General features: G+C 38.4%; 1 protein-coding gene across 1 annotated transcript; it reads right to left on the bottom strand.

Moving 5' to 3' along the window:
• Window positions 1-727: 727 nt before the first annotated feature.
• LOC135197546 (uncharacterized) lies at window positions 728-1,357 on the bottom strand. Its single transcript, XM_064224606.1, has one exon. The coding sequence runs from the start codon at window positions 1,355-1,357 to the stop codon at window positions 728-730; it is 630 nt and encodes a 209-aa protein (XP_064080676.1).
• Window positions 1,358-18,572: the final 17,215 nt, after the last annotated feature.

Here is an 18,572-nt window from a genome sequence, read left to right on the forward strand (position 1 = left end):
AGAACAATCTCATAATAACTGTTAAGACATTGAAATCCCGAACCTGAGGAGGTGCGGGGATAGAAGGATATTTATAACAAAGTGGGGGTTAAAGGTGATGGGGGACAAGTGACATTGGGTGACCTTAATTTAAGTCTTGACGGGTTCGGTTATCAATATTTATAAGGTAATGATAGAAATACCTTTACTGCTAGCAGTTAATATCAATGATTTTAAATCGCCATCACGAATGGCACATAGCGTTATAGGGTTACTGAGATGATATTCGTATATCTGGTTAATGTCTGTAACTATCGCTTATGTTATGTATCCTGGTTTTCCCACGAGGTAACGTGCCCCACACAGCCGTGGACGAGCTGTATAACGCAAGTGGTCTTGACAGTCGTGTTTGCAGCCTTTGAGGTATATTAAGCTCAACAGAGTTGCCTTTGTTTGCCGCCGCCATCCCTACAAACGTTGCCATAGATAATAATATAATACATAGATTATAGTGCACAACAGCGTGTTAGAACAATTATTCCAAACGTATAGATAAACACAATGACCTCGCCTACCACTTACCCAAGTATAGGTAATCGTAATTACCAAATAAACCTTTGATATCTCTCTGGCTCTCTCTCTTATAAATTATTATTTCCATCTGTTTTCTTGTCTGTAGTTGGGGGAAGGCTAATAGGGACAATTTATCGTATGCTTAATCAGTCACCATTTGATGTTCCAAACACTTTTATAGCAAATTATGTAATATTTTTGCTTTCATCCTTGGATTTTTTCTTTTAATGGGAGCAGGGTGGGTAGAGAACACGTGTTGGTTTGGGTTGGAGGAACGGGGAAGGGGGATGTTTGTGGTGGTGGTGGTGTTGGGGACGGGGAAAGGGGGATGTGTGGTGGTGGTGTTGGGGACGGGGAAGGGGGATGTTTGTGGTGGTGGTGTTGGGGACGGGAAGGGGGAGTGTGGTGGTGGTGTTGGGGACGGGGAAGGGGGATGTTTGTGGTGGTGGTGTTGGGGACGGGGAAGGGGGATGTTTGTGGTGGTGGTGTTGGGGACGGGGAAGGGGGAGTGTGGTGGTGGTGTGTGGGGACGGGGAAGGGGGATGTTGTGGTGGTGGTGTTGGGGACGGGGAAGGGGGATGTTTGTGGTGGTGGTGTTGGGGACGGGGAAGGGGGATGTTTGTGGTGGTGGTGTTGGGGACGGGGAAGGGGGATGTTTGTGGTGGTGGTGTTGGGGACGGGGAAAGGGGTTCGTTATTGCAATAACTTCGCCATATTCACATTTATTAGCTAACAATTTGTAATTTAATTTTGTATTTTCATAACAGGAGACCAGCGTTATTTTGTTCACTTGTCTCCTGTACATCCTGGATTTTTGAAACTACTGAATTTCATCTTTTGAAGTTTTTAGGAATAATTCGAAAAAAGACTAATTGTGCTTAGTTTTTAACCTGTGTTGTACCTTAACTGCATAAGTGGTAATGCACACTTACTCAGGTTGTGACTTCTTAAGGTATAACATGAGGCTTTAACAGTTGAAGTATAGGTCAACTGGAGAGGCCGATCACACAAATAAGCACACACTGTCTCCATGCCCTGATCACGTCTTTTGACAATACTCGAGCGAGGTGAACATTCCCCAAAAAACCATGAATTTCAATTTTAAGATGCGAACGAAGCTCCGCAGTCTTCAAGCAAATGAATAGCTGGCACGATCATAAAAGACACTCGCTATGTTCACATCAGACCCATTAGTAAGATTGTTGAATAACGTCATACCTGTACCAGTCAGTAAGCATTTTTATAACATACATTTATTTTATATATATATATATATATATATATATATATATATATATGTATATATATATATATGCGTGTGTGTGTGTGTACGTTAACCTTTGGTCGTATTGATGATTCACACTTTACTAAGGGGGAAAAGGATGGAAAAACTTTGATTTTGTGCTTTTCATAATCTAAAGATGATAGCAAAAACCTACACCGTTTAGGGGTAGAGAGAGAGAGAGAGAGAGAGAGAGCCCTGCAACTTTATATGTTGGCTTACCTACACCTTAATACTTTACCACAGGTAACACCTATAAAATAGGTATTGAGATCGTTATTAATATATATGAACGCTGTTATGAATATGCGGAGTCAATATTTTGTAGCGTTCTGCTCGGGGACGATGCGAAAATTCTTTCGCGCCGAGAATCAAGGATTCATCACTTGTGGAGACGTCTCAATGAAGAGTCGTCTGCCGAAGAATGTCAACTCAGCTTCCAAGGACGTTCATACGTGGCCAAAGCATGGAGATCATGTGCTTCTGTGCATGGGCAGAAGAGGAGGTATCATGATACACATCCGATCTGGGTGAGACTATTAACTCTACGTAAATGAGTGCGTGAGTTTCTGTCCCGCTATACGATATGAAAGATGAGAGATTATTGAGCACTTGGGTGACATAGACCAGTCCTTAGAGAGGCCTATTTTTATTGCTGAAAGGGTAAGCGTATTGACATTCATGCCCAAGTGTGTCTTTGTCTTTTACTTATTTTCAGGGTTTTTTCTTTAATATGTGACTTTCATTCCAGGAGAATTGATTATTATTTTGTTTTTATTTGCAATTTATTTGTGTATTCATGTGAGATTCTTTCTTTCTCAGATGGAATTGGTAATCCCCGAACTGAGTGGTGCTAGTGTTCTTAATTGTGTAATTTTTTTTTATTTGAGAGACTTACTATAATTAACTATGTACCTTTGACTGATGTTTAATTGTTGGAGAGAAAGAGATGTGGACGGTTTTTGGTCCCATCCTCAGGTCGTTTTGGTTTCCAGTTTTTGCGTTGGTGCATTATTCGATTTTTTTTATGTTTTGTGTAGAAGACATAGTTTCAGAATTTGACTTATTTAGTTAATCAGTTGTTATTTACGAATAAAGTCTATTTTTGATAATTCTGGACCTGATTTGGATACCTTGGGTAATTATATAAAAATTGGGTTGTGTATGAGTTTGGTCGAAGAGAGAGAGAGAGAGAGAGAGAGAGAGAGAGAGAGAGAGAGAGGAAAAATGCTCCCTGTGTTGCGATTGATCTAAGTTACCAAGATACCTGAAAGAGATAAGTTCCACATAGGGGCCTCAAAGAGGCCGTAACACATACGTAAAGAAAACGAGTCATGTTTGTTTTCCATCAGAAAGTTGAAAAAGAAAATAAAAGAAAACATTGATATAAATTTCAAATAAGCTTATAAATGTGGCGAGGGTGAACACCAAAGATGATGTTAAATCTTGCATTATACAGTCATGTTACAAAGTATTGCAATAGTTGCCTTGATGTTTCAGACAATAGTTGTATGGACGTATTCAGCAAGCGGTATCTGGTAACTATTAGCCTGCTAGTTGGTTACAGGTTGCCCTAGAGCAAGATGCTTTTCTTGCACAAAGCTGGCTTAATCTAAAACAAGAAATAGAGTCACTCGCTAATGTATATTACGTTTCTTTTTTCTGTCTGAAGAGGGTTTCATTCTAGCACTCAAAATTATGGGCGTATATGTTTTGCGTATACAGCTTCAAAAACCATTTATAAAGAATAAATGTTTGGCTAGGCCTAATGAGCCTTGCCTGTCTCTGAAAGATGGGGAATCCTATAATATAAATATTTATGTGGTATTAGATTTTCATAACAGATAATGTGTTCACTTACAGCCGTTAAGCAAATATATATTTAATCATTTCTGCATTGAATGGCCTCCTCGAATTGTCCATTTGACCAAATTCTGAAACTGTAATGGTTATGGACTGAATTAGTCGTCACTCCTTGAGAGAAAAATGTTTATACTCTCCATACTGACAGAAAAAAATAATGTATTTACATATATTATTATCCGTAATAGGTGGTAGATATATTGATAGTGAGCAAGAGATTCAACGTAACATTTAAAAATTCTATTCAGTAGAAAAATATTAAACTAATAAAAGTTCAGTAAATACTTTAGAATGTAATTAAAGAAAACAACATCTGAAGATGTCAATATACTCTGTCGAAAACAATAAAAAAAAACAACAGTAAATTATGATTGTCCCATATGATTAGTTAAAGTGATGTTTCCAGCCCATTTTAGTTTATGAATTCTATTCACATCCTAATGTTTAGTGTAACTCACAAAAAGCACCGATAACTCCATTCATACATGTTGCTACCAGCTACTATCATTCTAGGCCTATGTGACTCCCATTAAACCATCCATTTGTACAAAAACACGCAAAAAAAATTCCAATTTCCTTATATTATATAACTGACTTCTTCTTATTTATAAAGATGTTCTGTCAATTAGAAATTTTTTTACAGTACTAAAAATAAAATTGACATATGTAATATTTATCATTCATCTTGCATCAACACCAGTCTCTTCAAAATTCGGTGTTCCAGGCCTGACAACCGAGAAGAGACTTCAAATGCATTTACCCACCCTTCGGTTAAGTGAAATGTATTTATAATAATTTAAGGAAGCTATAAATTATATAATGTTTTTCATATTATATTTCATCTGCTAGCGTGATTTAACTTTTTTTTCTATTTAACAGAAAGATAACATCAGATAAGCCAAACTCCACTCACTCATATATTTGTGTAAAATAACAATAATATTTTGTTGATATGGTTGGCAGGACTGTTCATCTAAACAGAATAAATATATTTCATAATGATTCGGGCAAAACACTTGAAAACCTGCATAAAACAAGATTTTTCTATACATTTTTATTATTGACTTGTGATTATTGATTCCAATTTCCTTATTATAAGAAACAATTTTCCAATTATATGGAAAAAAAGAAAAACTATCTGAACGATATATTTCGTAAAGTGACGCAATATAATAGCGTAATTGTACCATTGCGGTAAACAGTAATTAGTTAAGTAAGAAAAGGCTGTTTCCTGAGAATGTCCCTTTTTTTTAGGAGAAAACATTTTGCAACACGGAGGCTAGAACTTACGACTTTGTACTTCTCTTACATAAACCCAAAGTGATTCAGTCCAAAAGGACTGAAAGAGAGAGAGAGAGAGAGAGAGAGAGAGAGAGGAACGAGTGTGAAAGTTCATACAACTGTGGGGGCCTGTAGGCATTATTCTCGCTGTAACCACAAAGAAGGATCAAAAGTGACGCCATGCAGTGAGTGACTTGAGCAATCACAGCCACTGTAACACCTCCCACAGGAGATTATTATCACGATTTGCCGTAAAAGTAGCCAAAGTTTTAATGAATGGCCTGAGCTTCTAACTTTTCACATTCATGACCTAAACCGGTAAAAATAAATGGTTCCCCTTCTCACAAATTCTGCTCCGATGCTCATGGAAAGGTCGAGGAGGGGCCGTGATTTGTATGCAAAAGTTATGTTCTATGTACTGTTACAAGTTCATTTAAATTTTCATTCATTTTATTCATGATCACTGCACAGTACATAAGAATACAAAATGGAAAATACACAGTGGTCTAATTTATTTATATTTGTTTTTACCTCTGCTGTCCTAAGAAAACTATTATATATATATATATATATATATATATATATATATATAATATATATATATATATATATATATATATATGATATATATATATATATATATATATATATATAATATATCGGTACATATATATATTATATATATATATATATAATATATATATATATATAATAGTTTTCTTAGGACAAGCAGAGGTAAAACAAATATAATAAATTAGACCACTGTGTATTTTCCATTTTGTATTCTTATGTCCTGTGCAGTGATCATGAATAAAATGAAAATTTAAATGAACTTGTAACGCACTTATGAATGTGCATTAAAAGGGTTCAAGTGATTATAATAAAGTCCCCCCGACCCCCACCTCAACACGCCCCTCGCTCCCCACACCCTAATTCCCATATCTTCGGCGACAAGTCAATTCGGCGACCAGTCAAGGCTTACCAAAGATGTGTGTGAAGAAAGAGAGAAAATGAAAAATAGAGAGAGAGAGAGAGAGTGCGAGGAACAGATTCCTCATTTACAACAATAATAAAAGAATTTTTGAAAAAAAAATGGCAAAAATTACATGTATTAGATATTCGACAAAGTAAGCATAACCAGAAACGCCATTGTTATAAGGGACAAATCCGAAGTGGAAGGAGAGTTTTATATGTAAATATACAGCGTGTTTACATTCCATGATTCATAATAGGTTTCCTGTTTCAGTCGTTTTAAGATGATGCATATGGCAAAACTTTTCAGTATCTTACCAACCTCCGAATATATTTTGAAACCAAAAATGACATTAGAAAAAAGAACAGTAAAGAACCGACGAATACAAAGTGACGAGACATGCAAGAACATGACGGTATCGAGGAGGCTGAGAAGGGGTTATCGAAGGCAATTCTAAGTCTCTTCGCTTTTCTTTTGCGAAAGACTTTTTTTTGTTTCTCCTTACCGACTGTCATTCGTAAGTATTTCTGGTTCCTTCCATCTCCTTGTGATATCTTAGTAGAGTGGTTCTTCTTAACTAAAGGAGAGGATTCAAACAGATAAGTTGAACAGATATAACAACTTTATTCTGTAACTCCATACTAAGAGATGCAGATCGGTCGGGAGACCGATATGTTTGAATGCTGGCACGGAACTGCCATTCTAAGCATCACGTCGATAGCGGAACATTAGCTATCTCAGCGATTCATATAAAAACATACGTAGTCCGCCGGCTCGGAAGTTACAAGTTTCCGGTGTAGGTTAACAGGTCAACCGCTTCCCATGGAAGTTGTTGTGCAAAGTTATCATTAATATAAAATGCTGACAATGTACAGAGCTAAATCAGGCTACTGCAGACAGCGCATAGCGTAATCTAGATCTGCATTGGTCACGTAGGACCCTCCTAATGCCATGACCTCAGGTCATGGGTTTTTATTTACAGATACTGTAATATGAAATAATGTATTTATTATTCATTAGGCTCGGACTGCTACCTATTCAAGCCTTGAATAACAAAAGTTACTTTAAACATTGTTTCTTAGGAGCGTGCTCGTAACATATGTCTAGGTATAAACATAATAAGTGATTAAATGCATAAAAAGGTTCTGTTACATACCCTTTTTGACATATTCATAAACAAAGATAAATGCATGGAAAATCTAGATCATGTTTGGTAATAATAATGATTAGGTACCCAAAAAAATAATAAAAAGGTAAAAATCAAAAGATTAACATGTATACATGATTAATATGATAATAGGTAACCTGATTAAGAATAGTGGTTACTACATAGAATATAGCATGATCATGGATAATTGTTAAAGAGTACTTGTCACTCTTTGTAATAGATAAATATAATTGTACAATGGTATAATAGTATAACTGTGTAATTGTGCACAAATGCAATATATAGGGCTGGTATATTTTATTAGTGCCCGAAAAATACCTTTAGGAGTATATTAATGGTATAATATTGGGCTATAATATTTTTATTAGGTGCCCGGGAGATACTTTAACTGTTCAAATGCAAAAGCGTGAGTCTTTCTTGTCCTACCATTTTTTTGCCAGCATACGGACCGCTTTTCACCACACAACACAATTCCAGACAATTTCCCTAGGCACAAAATGAAGTCGGCCAGTTTCAGGCGGCCCTAAACTCAAACGACTTGAGTTTAACGGGTAACGTCCATCCTAGACGGGACAAAATACGTTTCCTTGGAGATCCTTCTGTTTACGCCTCAGCCTACGCCAAGCAAAGATCTTGACGGCGATAACCAATATGGCCGTCACGCTGCCACACGGCCAGCAGAATGTAGTAACGAAGATTTTTCTCCACCTGCATAAGTCGGTGACGCGTGGTTCATCTCAGCCAGTTGCGTCAAACGATGAGCCACCCGCGCGTTTGTATGGGAGAGGTAGTGATGGGATGATTGTAGACGCCCAAGTATAGTTCGCAAAATCGCCTTCTCACGTTATCGTGTTGACCCCTCTGACGGTGTAGTTTGTAGATGTCCCCGTACAACCATCACTGCTACAAAGATAGGGGAATGGGCGGTGGTCCCATCCGGACATACTACGTTTGAATCCGGCTTTATCGTAACGGATCCAGGAACCATTATTCATCCTGTAATTGAATTTATTACTGTAAAAGGGATAAAGTTTCCCCAGACAACCTTCGCTTGTATAGAGAGAGAGAGCCGTTTAGCACTATGCCTAACTCACATGAATCCGTTGATATAGGATAGAATTCAAAAGAGTCAGCTGTACAAATTTTATTATTCATGGCTTCTGAACAGTGAGTGAGTTTATCTAAGTCTTTAATGACTGTAAATGATTTCCTATCAGAAGAAATCAGTACATGCCCCGTCAAATTGGATATTACTGGACTTGAGTTATTCGTCATGAAAGTAGGAAACGGTGCTATTTTGTATGATTGCCAAGCATCGGAAGAATCAAAAGGTATTGTGATCATAATTCTATAATTTTTCAACGCTGAACTGATATTAGGCTATAATAGAACTCTACTTTATGGGCGTCTAATAAAGGAATATAACCTAGTTCTCCCGTCCGTTTTCCAAAGTTAACGTCAGATCTTTAATAGGCATGAGGTGAGGAGATAACACACCCTTTGTCGCTAACGTTATTAATAGCTTCTACATAATCTTTTGATTTCTCAATAAAATGTGATATTTTCACACGGATATGATCTATTTTCGAACTATAGTAAGCTAATGTAGCCAGCAAATGTTGAACTTCCATGACCTGATCGATATTATTTGAATGTTCGTTTACAATACTCATTATTTGATTGATTGAAGATAACTGACTGCGAAGTTCGGACAAAGCTAATTCGGTTTTGTGTTGCAAAAACTCATTCTTTTATTTTGATTATTTATCTTAAGGCGATTTGAAATTCCTAAGCCTAGATTCACAACAGATCCTAAGATGTTTAGTCCAGCCAGAATAAGCGGGTTTGCGGCGTTCGAGAGTATTGTGCCGCACAGACCACATCAGCAGGTCACGAGCAAGTTCCTCTGCCTCGGCGGTTTTATTTTGTATGTCATAAGACAACATTTCACCGCGACGCTTAGGGTTGAGCTAGCGAAATCTCTGAGTTAGCATGAAAAATTACGTTCGTGCATTTCCTTAAGCGAAATAGCAAACCTCATCAGGTCATTCTTTAAGTTAAGACGTCATCTTCAGGCAAAAATATTGCGTGCATATCCATATTTCTAATGACTATATTACTTGACACGATGTATACATCGTCTGTTTTCTCTCTATAATCGAGCCATGATTAAATTCTATTTCTTTCGTCCTAGCGCTCTTTCCATACAACAAAGATGTCTGAATACACAATATCACTCCTAACAATAACAGATTTCATTTTTGAAACCTGCAATGAGTAACAAAACATATGTAATAACTCGCGTAAAAGAATAGGTTTACATACAAATATGATTAATAGATATATATATAAATTATTATACAAGTTTCATAAATACAACCATTTTTCCCTCACTCCATCTACCTTTCTTAGATTCTGATATGTGCCAATGGAACTATTCTCACATCAGTGGGTTTGGATACATTTTGAACCCTAAATCTATTGGCCGTTAAATTTTCTAAAATGTTAAACGGGCCTTCAAACTTAGGTGTCAGTTTATAATTTAAACCTTTACGTACGTATACTTGTATGTATACCTGATCGCCCACGGCATATGTTCTAGTTGGCTTAGCTATTTTATCATGATTTTTTTTCATTATTATTTGTGCTTCTTCTAGATTCTTACGAAGTATATTATACGACTTATGCTTGCATCCATAACATCCTTTAGAGGATTTGATAAATTAGTTGTAGGCGTTAGGATGTGGAAAGGTGTGCTAGCCGGGATACCGTACAGTGCCCTCGTGCGGTGTCATTTTAATAGACACATGATACGAGTGATTAAGTGTGCTTAGTACCGCAGGTATGGCAATGTCCCAGTTGGGGTCTGCCCCCCCTAAGGTGACCCTTAAAATGTTTAAAACCTTACGATTTGCCCTTTCCACTAGCCCATTAGACTCTGGGTGATAGATCATGGTATTGATTTTCTTTATACAAAGGAATTCGCACAAGGAGTTAAGGAAATGATTATTGAACTCCCCGCCCGAGTCTGATATAATGATGTGTGGAATTCCATGTTTACAAATGTAACACTCGTAAAACTTTCTAGCGCACTCGACCGCGGTTTTTGTTTTAAGCGCTATAAGTTCGGTATATCGAGTCAAAGCATCTATGATTACTAGGAGGTGCTTATTTCCTCTGTCTGACTCGTAAAATCCTGTTAATAAATCTAAATGTACTCTTTCAAAGGGTTGATTTGGCACGGGGTAAGCCCCTAGGCTGACAGGTGTCTTCGTGTGCCCTTTGTATTCTTGACAGTGCGACAATTTGCTATGTGCTTTTTTTTATATCTGTAAGCATCGTATGCCAATAAAATAAGGATTTGGCTTTCTGTGACATTAAGGAATAACCCGGGTGTCCATGCAGTGGATTTTCATGCAACCATTTTAAGGACAGTGGGTATGAGTGAGATAGGTACCACCACCACCTGGTTGTTTATTCAACTGCGGTGTGTTGCGGGTTTTCCTCGTCACAGATCTACACAGGATATTATCCTTGATGATATAATTCTGCTGCTTATACTTTATGTATTCCTTTTCCTTCGGATTTCCGTTTAACCGCAATGATGATTTTTTCTATTTGCGATCTTTTTCTTTGTTTCTGTCTGTAATAGTTCAGCACTCCAGCCCAGATCTTCCTGTTCAGATATAGTTTTAACAATGGGCGTGGAGGTTGAGATATCTATTAATTCAGCTAATGCCTCGGTACAAGATGAAGAGGGGTTGCGTGATAATGCGTCAGCCATGATATTTGCTTTCCAGGGTAAATACCCGATCCTCGCGCCAAAGTCCCTGGATGATCATGTGCCACCGAGTTCGCTTAGGGCTGTGACTAAAGCCTTTAAAGAAGTCGGTTAGGGGCTTATGATCAGTGAGAACCTTGACGGGATAACCGTATATTATGAATTTAAAATGCACGAGTGAATTAACAATAGCGAGCCCTTCCTTGTCCTATTACTGCATATTTACTTTCGGAAGTCTCAGTTTACGTGAATAAAAAGCTATAGGGAAAAAAACTGTTTATCATATGTTGAAGCAATACCCCACCTACTCCTAGGTCTGAGGCGTCTGTTGCTATGAAAAATTCCTTACCGAAGTCAGGAAATTTCAGATAGGGAGAACTACACCGTTCATCTTTCAATTTATCGAACGCCTGTTGCATGAATTTCAGACCATATGAAATCTACGCCCTTTTTTATAAGATCGGTTTTTTTTTACGGGGGAGCGGCTATGATTGAGTAGTTGCGTATAAAGCGGCGATAATAGCCACTACATCCTAAAAATTGCTGTATTCCCTTGACGTTAGTAGGTATCGGAAAGTTACGGATAGCCGACACCTTATCATGGACGACTTTAAGACCTTCACTAGAAAACCGTGAAACCTAATAGACTAGTTCTGTTTTAAAAAATTCAAACGTACTTATCTTTACCCTTAAATTATGCTGCCTTAGTCTTTGTAGCACTAACTCTAATTTACGTAAATGTTCTTCTAATGTGTTGTTGAAAAGATTACTAGGTCGTCCATGTGGGCATGTAGGATATCTCCTAACAAGTCTCCAAACACAATGTTTATCATACGAGTAAAAGTTATGGAGCACAACGTAAACCAAAAGGCATACGCAAAAATTCATAATGTCCCCTGGCTGTGCTGAAGGCAGTGTATGGATACTCTCTTGTTCCAACGGAATCTGATGAAATCCCTTTAGTAGGTCTAAGCTGGTGAAATATTTGTTCTGACCTAGCAGAGATAGGATATCATCAGTACATGGTACTGGGAATCTGTCAGGGATTGTTTCTTCATTTAAACGACGAAAATCGAACGCATATCCGCCAAGTTCGATTCTTCTCTTTCGGTACTACTATTAACGGAAAATTATAAGGGCTTTTTGATTTCCTAATGACTCCTTCTTTTAGCATTTTACCTACTTCCTCTGTTATCTCATTCTGAAATTTCATAGGAAGTCGGTACGAAGGTACATAGATTACTTTCTGTTTGTCCTTGAGCCTTATTTGATGCTCGATGACATCCGTTTTTCCTAAGGTTCCATCCGTTAGTGGAAAAAATATCATGATATTTAGTTAAAAGATTCAAAAATGTTTCTGCTGGAATTTCTTCTTCTTGAATGTCCTTATTGATTTTGTTCTTTATAGATTGCAAAAGGGATTCATCCGCAACTGATTGAGCGTGATTTATCTCAGCTACGGTAAGAATGCGATGTTTATAAACTTCTGCATCCAAGATATGTTTGACTTTTGTGGATTACTAAAGTGGTATTCAAATGATTACAGACTTCGATGTGACATTGTTGTTGTAGCCGACTGTATAAATGGCTTGTGTGACGATAATCCGTGTGTTTTTCAGAGTTTCGGAAAGGATTAACGTTTCAGATCCTGGCAAGGTCTCGTTTACACGCACTTAATATGTTTCGAAGTTACGTTAGGCTCGAGAGTTTTTGTGCGTGCAAGCTGATATTACGGGCGAGCGAGAGTTCTGTTGGGTTGCATGTATTATTTCTTGGTTCATGAGACAGGTGATTGGTTCTTTAATGTAAGTGACAACTCTGTCTGTTCTCTTTATTATCTAAAACTGATTTTAGGGTATTAGAAGACTTATAGAATTTCCCTTTGATATACACGCCGTGTTTTGCAGGTGCTAAGATAATATTTTGAGTGCCCATAGACGGTATCCGATAATTACTGCGGGATACATATTAATGTTTTGTACAATGATAAAGGTATCGGCAAACGTGCGCTTACCGACCTTGTACTGTACATGAGTTACTCCTACCACATTTAATTCATTATTCCCTATGCCTGAGAGTCTTATTCCGGACTTCTCTATAGGGAAATTTGAAAAGAGTAAATGATGAGTCCTTAAATCCATGATATTACGTGGACTACCAGAATCAAAGAACAAGTGAATGACTTATGGTCCAAATTTACTGCATGTAAGGTTGGTCGCAACTCGTTTTGATAATAATTGCTTGAATTTGTTGCAAATCTACGGAACCTGCACAGATTTTTTGGATTCGGCCGTGTGTTTCATAGGAAAATCAATAGCCTCACAATGATCTGATAAATGATTAAACTGATTATTTGATACAAAATATGTTGATATTGATGACCCAACATCGCCCTCTCCCCCCTTGGAGTGAACTACGTGGTATTTGTTTTGTTTATCACACCTTGAAAATTCGCTTGCCCTTGCAAGTTCTGGCTAGACGGCCCAGGAACAGAGGTACCTGAAGCACGATTTGTTTGTTTCTGCTGTTGTGCAGAATTTCCGTTTGGTTTGTTTCTTTTTATAGTACTGAGGACCCTTCTTTTTATTTGCACTGGCAACTGGTTGCGTGTTTGTAGCATTCTGCTGTTGATTCCTCGAGTAGCAACGATTATATGAATGAGTGGACTATTATGTATTGACAAAAACGCGTCCGACAGTCTGAAATCATGTGACCTGGTCGTTTACAGTTATAACAAACCATCCCTGCAACTTGATTATTATTATGTACCATGTTTACTTGTTGTGGCTTGTTCTCATTTTTGCAAAACTTGAATGAGCGAAGGATCTAGGTCGGTAAACATTTAGACATGTGTTTTTTTTATTTGTTTTTTTTTAGTACACTCTAATTCCGTACAGTTGGGCTTGCAATTTTTTGTCAAAAACACCCGCACTAACGCTTCAGGCAACATTGCAGTGATACTCGTAAGGTAAATCAAACGGATAAAATCCTTCACGTTGATTTTGGCACTCGTAACCCACCCGGAGTTACTTAAACTAACTTGATATTCATTTTAGCCGGTCGGCAATTAGCGCCGCCCGCTCGACAAACATTAAGCTGAGTCATGGAGGCTTGGTTAAGGATATTTCTCATGCCAATACTACATCTAAAGCCTCTTCACCCCCGTACACGGCACGTAATCTGATTTTGAACTCGTCCCATGTAAGCGCCTCTTGGAAAGAAACCCCCCTTAGATAAGCACTTGCGTCTCCTTAGCAAAGTCTATGAAGCTTTTGGTGCCTCCTGTAATGTACTGCTGGGTCTGTGATGCTTTTTTGCATTTAAATGAGGCGTCTATCAGATGAGATCCATGCCTCAACATTTTGAGGCAGGAACCCATTAACCCGACCTTGAAAAGGGACAATTGCTGACCTCAGCGCTCACGAGAGTCACCACATTGGGGTTGCCAGCCGAAGTAGTTGCCATTTCCACTTTTACTTTTTTCTTATCACTTCTATTCCTTGCGATCCTATCAAAATATCTATAAGAGTACAACTGACCACTACGTAAACGCATATGCAATGTACTGTATAAATGTGTTTATAATAATAGGAAAATCCCCCAAAAGATACAAAAATACAGATAATTTGATAAAATATTATACGGAGAATTCCTGCAAGAAACGATTAGCAACAACGAGAAGAGAAAAAAAATAATCTGCGGGCGAGAACTCGTAGTTGAAGATTGATTCTGTAATGAAGGAAGATTAAGATGGCGAACAACTCACCCCCAGAATACTGGACGATCGACTCCTGATGAACAACACTTCACTGAGGAAAGAACTGAATAGATAAAATGGTACTTAGCTCCAGATTATATGGTGAAGGATTGTTGACATGGGATGACGTCTCAGTTCCTGTCGTCTCGCGTCGGAAGTCGTGATGACGTCACGGTCTTCTCCCAGGCGCACGATGCATGAAGAAGTCCAAGATTGATGACGTCACAGCCTCCGTCCTTGCATTACTTCCCCTTGCTCTACTCTCTGCGTCCTTGCTCGTGATCGCGCGATGTTTCCTTTGTTTGTTTTCTTCTTTCTGTTGATGTTCGATGCTGCTCTCGTCCGGTGTTGATTCTCGAAGATAAGTGACAACAGTCACTCAAACGTCGGTGTTGATGCTTGTATTCTTCTCGATGAAGGACATATCTTCGTCTTCATAAAATGTTGCGTTGATTGAAGATCCCGTTTTTCCTTTGTTTAGTTTTGATTGTCGAAGGTGGAAGTTGGTTCTTGTATACCTTCGGTCGGCTGATATGGGTCTTGTTAATTTTATTCTTCGTCTTAGCTGCCACCATCTAAGTCTCTTCGCTTTTGCGAAAGACTTTTTTTTTTGTTTCTCCTTACGACTGTCATTCGTAAGTATTTCTGGTTCCTTCCATCTTCCTTGTGATATCTTAGTAGAGTGGTTCTTCTTAACTAAAGGAGAGGATTCAAACAGATAAGTTGAACAGATATAACAACTTTATTCTGTAACTCCATACTAAGAGATGCAGATCGGTCGGGAGACCCGATATGTTTTTATTTGAATGCTGGCACGGAACTGCCATTCTAAAGCATCACGTCGATAGCGGAACATTAGCTATCTCAGCGATTCATATAAAAACATACGTAGTCCGCCGGCTCGGAAGTTACAAGTTTCCGGCGTAGGTTAACAGGTCAACCGCTTCCCATGGAAGTTGTTGTGCAAAGTTATCATTAATATAAAATGCTGACAATGTACAGAGCTAAATCAGGCTACTGCAGACAGCGCATAGCGTAATCTAGAATCTGCATTGGTCACGTAGGACCCTCCTAATGCCATGACCTCAGGTCATGGGTTTTTTATTTACAGATACTGTAATATGAAATAATGTATTTATTACACAATCACTGCCATACCATCCAGGTATCAGATACATAAAAAAATATTTTCCATCTTTTTTTTTTCAAAGTAGCTGAACACTGATTCAGGAATGTTTCATTTGGGACTCAACACTTAGACCCTGTCTTATGTTTCGTCTATTTCCATTCGTTCAAAGTCAATAAACTTTGACATTGCTGCAAGTTGTATGATTTTATACTTTAAAAGGGTTCCTTCACAACTTTAATTGATGTTATCAGAAGTCATTGTAAAACTATTTGGTATGATAAAAATGTATTTGATAATTTGCTGGAATCACCGATCATCTATTGACGCATGAGTATTGAGCAATGCCACTATCGGTGTCCACGAACGAAGATCAATTACGAGAAGATTTCATCTTCTAGCTTGAAACTCGAAGAGCTAACCAGCTTTTTCCCACCACACTCTTCCTACAGCCGATTGCCGATTTCAATTGAGTTTTACTTATATTACCAGGGTAGGTGATATGGCCTGACAAGTTTGATTATACTAGCTTGATATAATCAAGTCCCTTCTTTAAGAGGAATCGTACGAGATATGACTGAGATATGTCCAGTTCACGTACAATAACTGAAAAAGGTGGCACTTCAGTCAAATTTCTCATATTTTTATTGAACATCACCACTTCACTTCCATAAAGAAAAGTTGGCTCAACAGTTCTCTCAAACATTCAAACTTTGGCTTTGTTTCTCAAATAACTAAAGACATTTCCCAATAATTTGTATGTAGCCCGCTTCCTTTCTTGATTCACCTATTACCACATGAATAATGCAAGCAATATTTTCAAACTATCTCTTACATTCTAGAAATCTGAGGAATAAAGTAATGTATTTACCATATTCTTTTCACTCATTTGTAAAATTATGAAAGACGAGTCTTCCAGAATGTTTACCTTATAGTCTGGTGGCAGAATGAGGATTTTTTGCCTGGGTGTGTTTTGGCGTACATACAATGTTTTTTATTGGTGATTCTGGTAAAACAAACCATACAGAACCCAAATCCGCGTGATGCCACTCGTCATCCTTGAGCAATTTTTTTTTTAATGTGCCAAAATTCAAATGGCCGAAGCCGAGATCACCGAAATTCGATTTTCGCCTATACCTTCGCCAAATGGACATAGAGATCTGATTGTTTTTGTGTTCTAAACATATGTTTTAAAGGGTCTGGGAATCCATTAGAACACACAAATAAACTCTATCTCCCCTCTGATGATTTGTTTTGCCGCACAATACAGTCATTGGCATAGAACGCATAGTAGAATAGTTGTTCTATGGGCATGGTCTCTGTTGCTTTCAAAATATTTCCTACACAATGTACCTCTGACCGCTGGCGTATATTAACCATGCTAATATTGCTTCTACTATTGCAGAAACCTAATAACATAACTCTATAAACTCGCTTTCTATCATATATTCCTTTGGTGATGGTGTATCCTCATTTTCAGGCTGTCAAACAAGATGGATTCTTCATCACAGCCCAAACACCGCTTGCCTTTTGGAAAGTTGCATGAACTGTAGTGATAGTGAAGCACCTCTAACAGTTGCGGGACCCGACAGACTCAATTACATTGTAGCTGCTAGTCAACGTAGGGGTGATGGGCTGCATGCTTCATTGACATCCACATTACAAGATACATCTAGATCATTGTTCGTGCATAGAAACTGTGCTTCAACATACACATCAAAAGAATCACATAAAAACGCTTCTTACAAAAACAGAGGAAATTGTCAGAAGAACCAGATGTGAAAGATCTCGGCGTTCGACTATCACACCCTTCAAATTCAAAGAGCATTGTTTAATATGTGGTGAACAGTGTTCTTCAGACCAGATTCGAAAAACCCTGAACGATGGCGCCGTGTCGTTCAATGCCGAACTGCTGATCGCGGACATAACCAAGACACCTTGAAGGATGTTATCCTGAAAGCATGTGATGCGCGAAATGATGAGTGGGCACAACAAGTACGCATCAGGGTGGAAGGTGCTGTCAGCGACTTACATGCTGCTGATGCTCAGTACCACAAAGACTGTATGTCAACTTTTCATGGTCCTCGCAACATCCATTTTGCTTCTCATAAGCCTGTACAAGTTGAAGATGAAGCTTTCAACGGAGTCATACATGATCTAAATGAAGACCGTACACGCATCTGGAACTCCATAGAACTGCATGAACAATACATTGCTCACGGAGGAGAGTCCCTGACGCGCCGCAATCTGATGTCGAAACTATCACAACATTTTGGACATGATATTCTGGTCCATGTCGACGGTGCGGGTGTAGCGAGTATTCTCTTGTTCAGGAGTAAATTGTCTAGCATTCTGAAGCTCGTGGCAAATGATGAAGACGATGACGATGCAGCAGTATCGAAGGTGGCAAAGCTCATTGTCGCTGAAACTAAGACACTCAAACATGACAAGTCCAAATACCAAACTAGAGTCAGCTTAGAAAACTCACTGGATGATGCAAGCCAAACCCTGCTGCACCTGCTGTCCCTGCTCTCCACTAAATTAGACTCCACATTACCTGCAGCTATGATAGGAAACATCGTAACTAGTATCGTTACAAACAGACACACAACTTTGCAGGTCTCGCTTGGCGTTACAGTCAGAGAGAAGTCCCTCATTGAATGTCTACATAACTTCCGAGTCACGGCGTCGTATGATAAAATACTGCAATTCAAGGCCTCTGTAGCCCATGCTGCTGCCCAGAGCCAAGAACTCACAGGGCTGAAAGAATGCAGCTCTGGGCTAGTTCA

The sequence above is a fragment of the Macrobrachium nipponense genome, chromosome 21 (assembly GCF_015104395.2).
Source record: "Macrobrachium nipponense isolate FS-2020 chromosome 21, ASM1510439v2, whole genome shotgun sequence".
NCBI lineage: Eukaryota > Metazoa > Arthropoda > Malacostraca > Decapoda > Palaemonidae > Macrobrachium > Macrobrachium nipponense.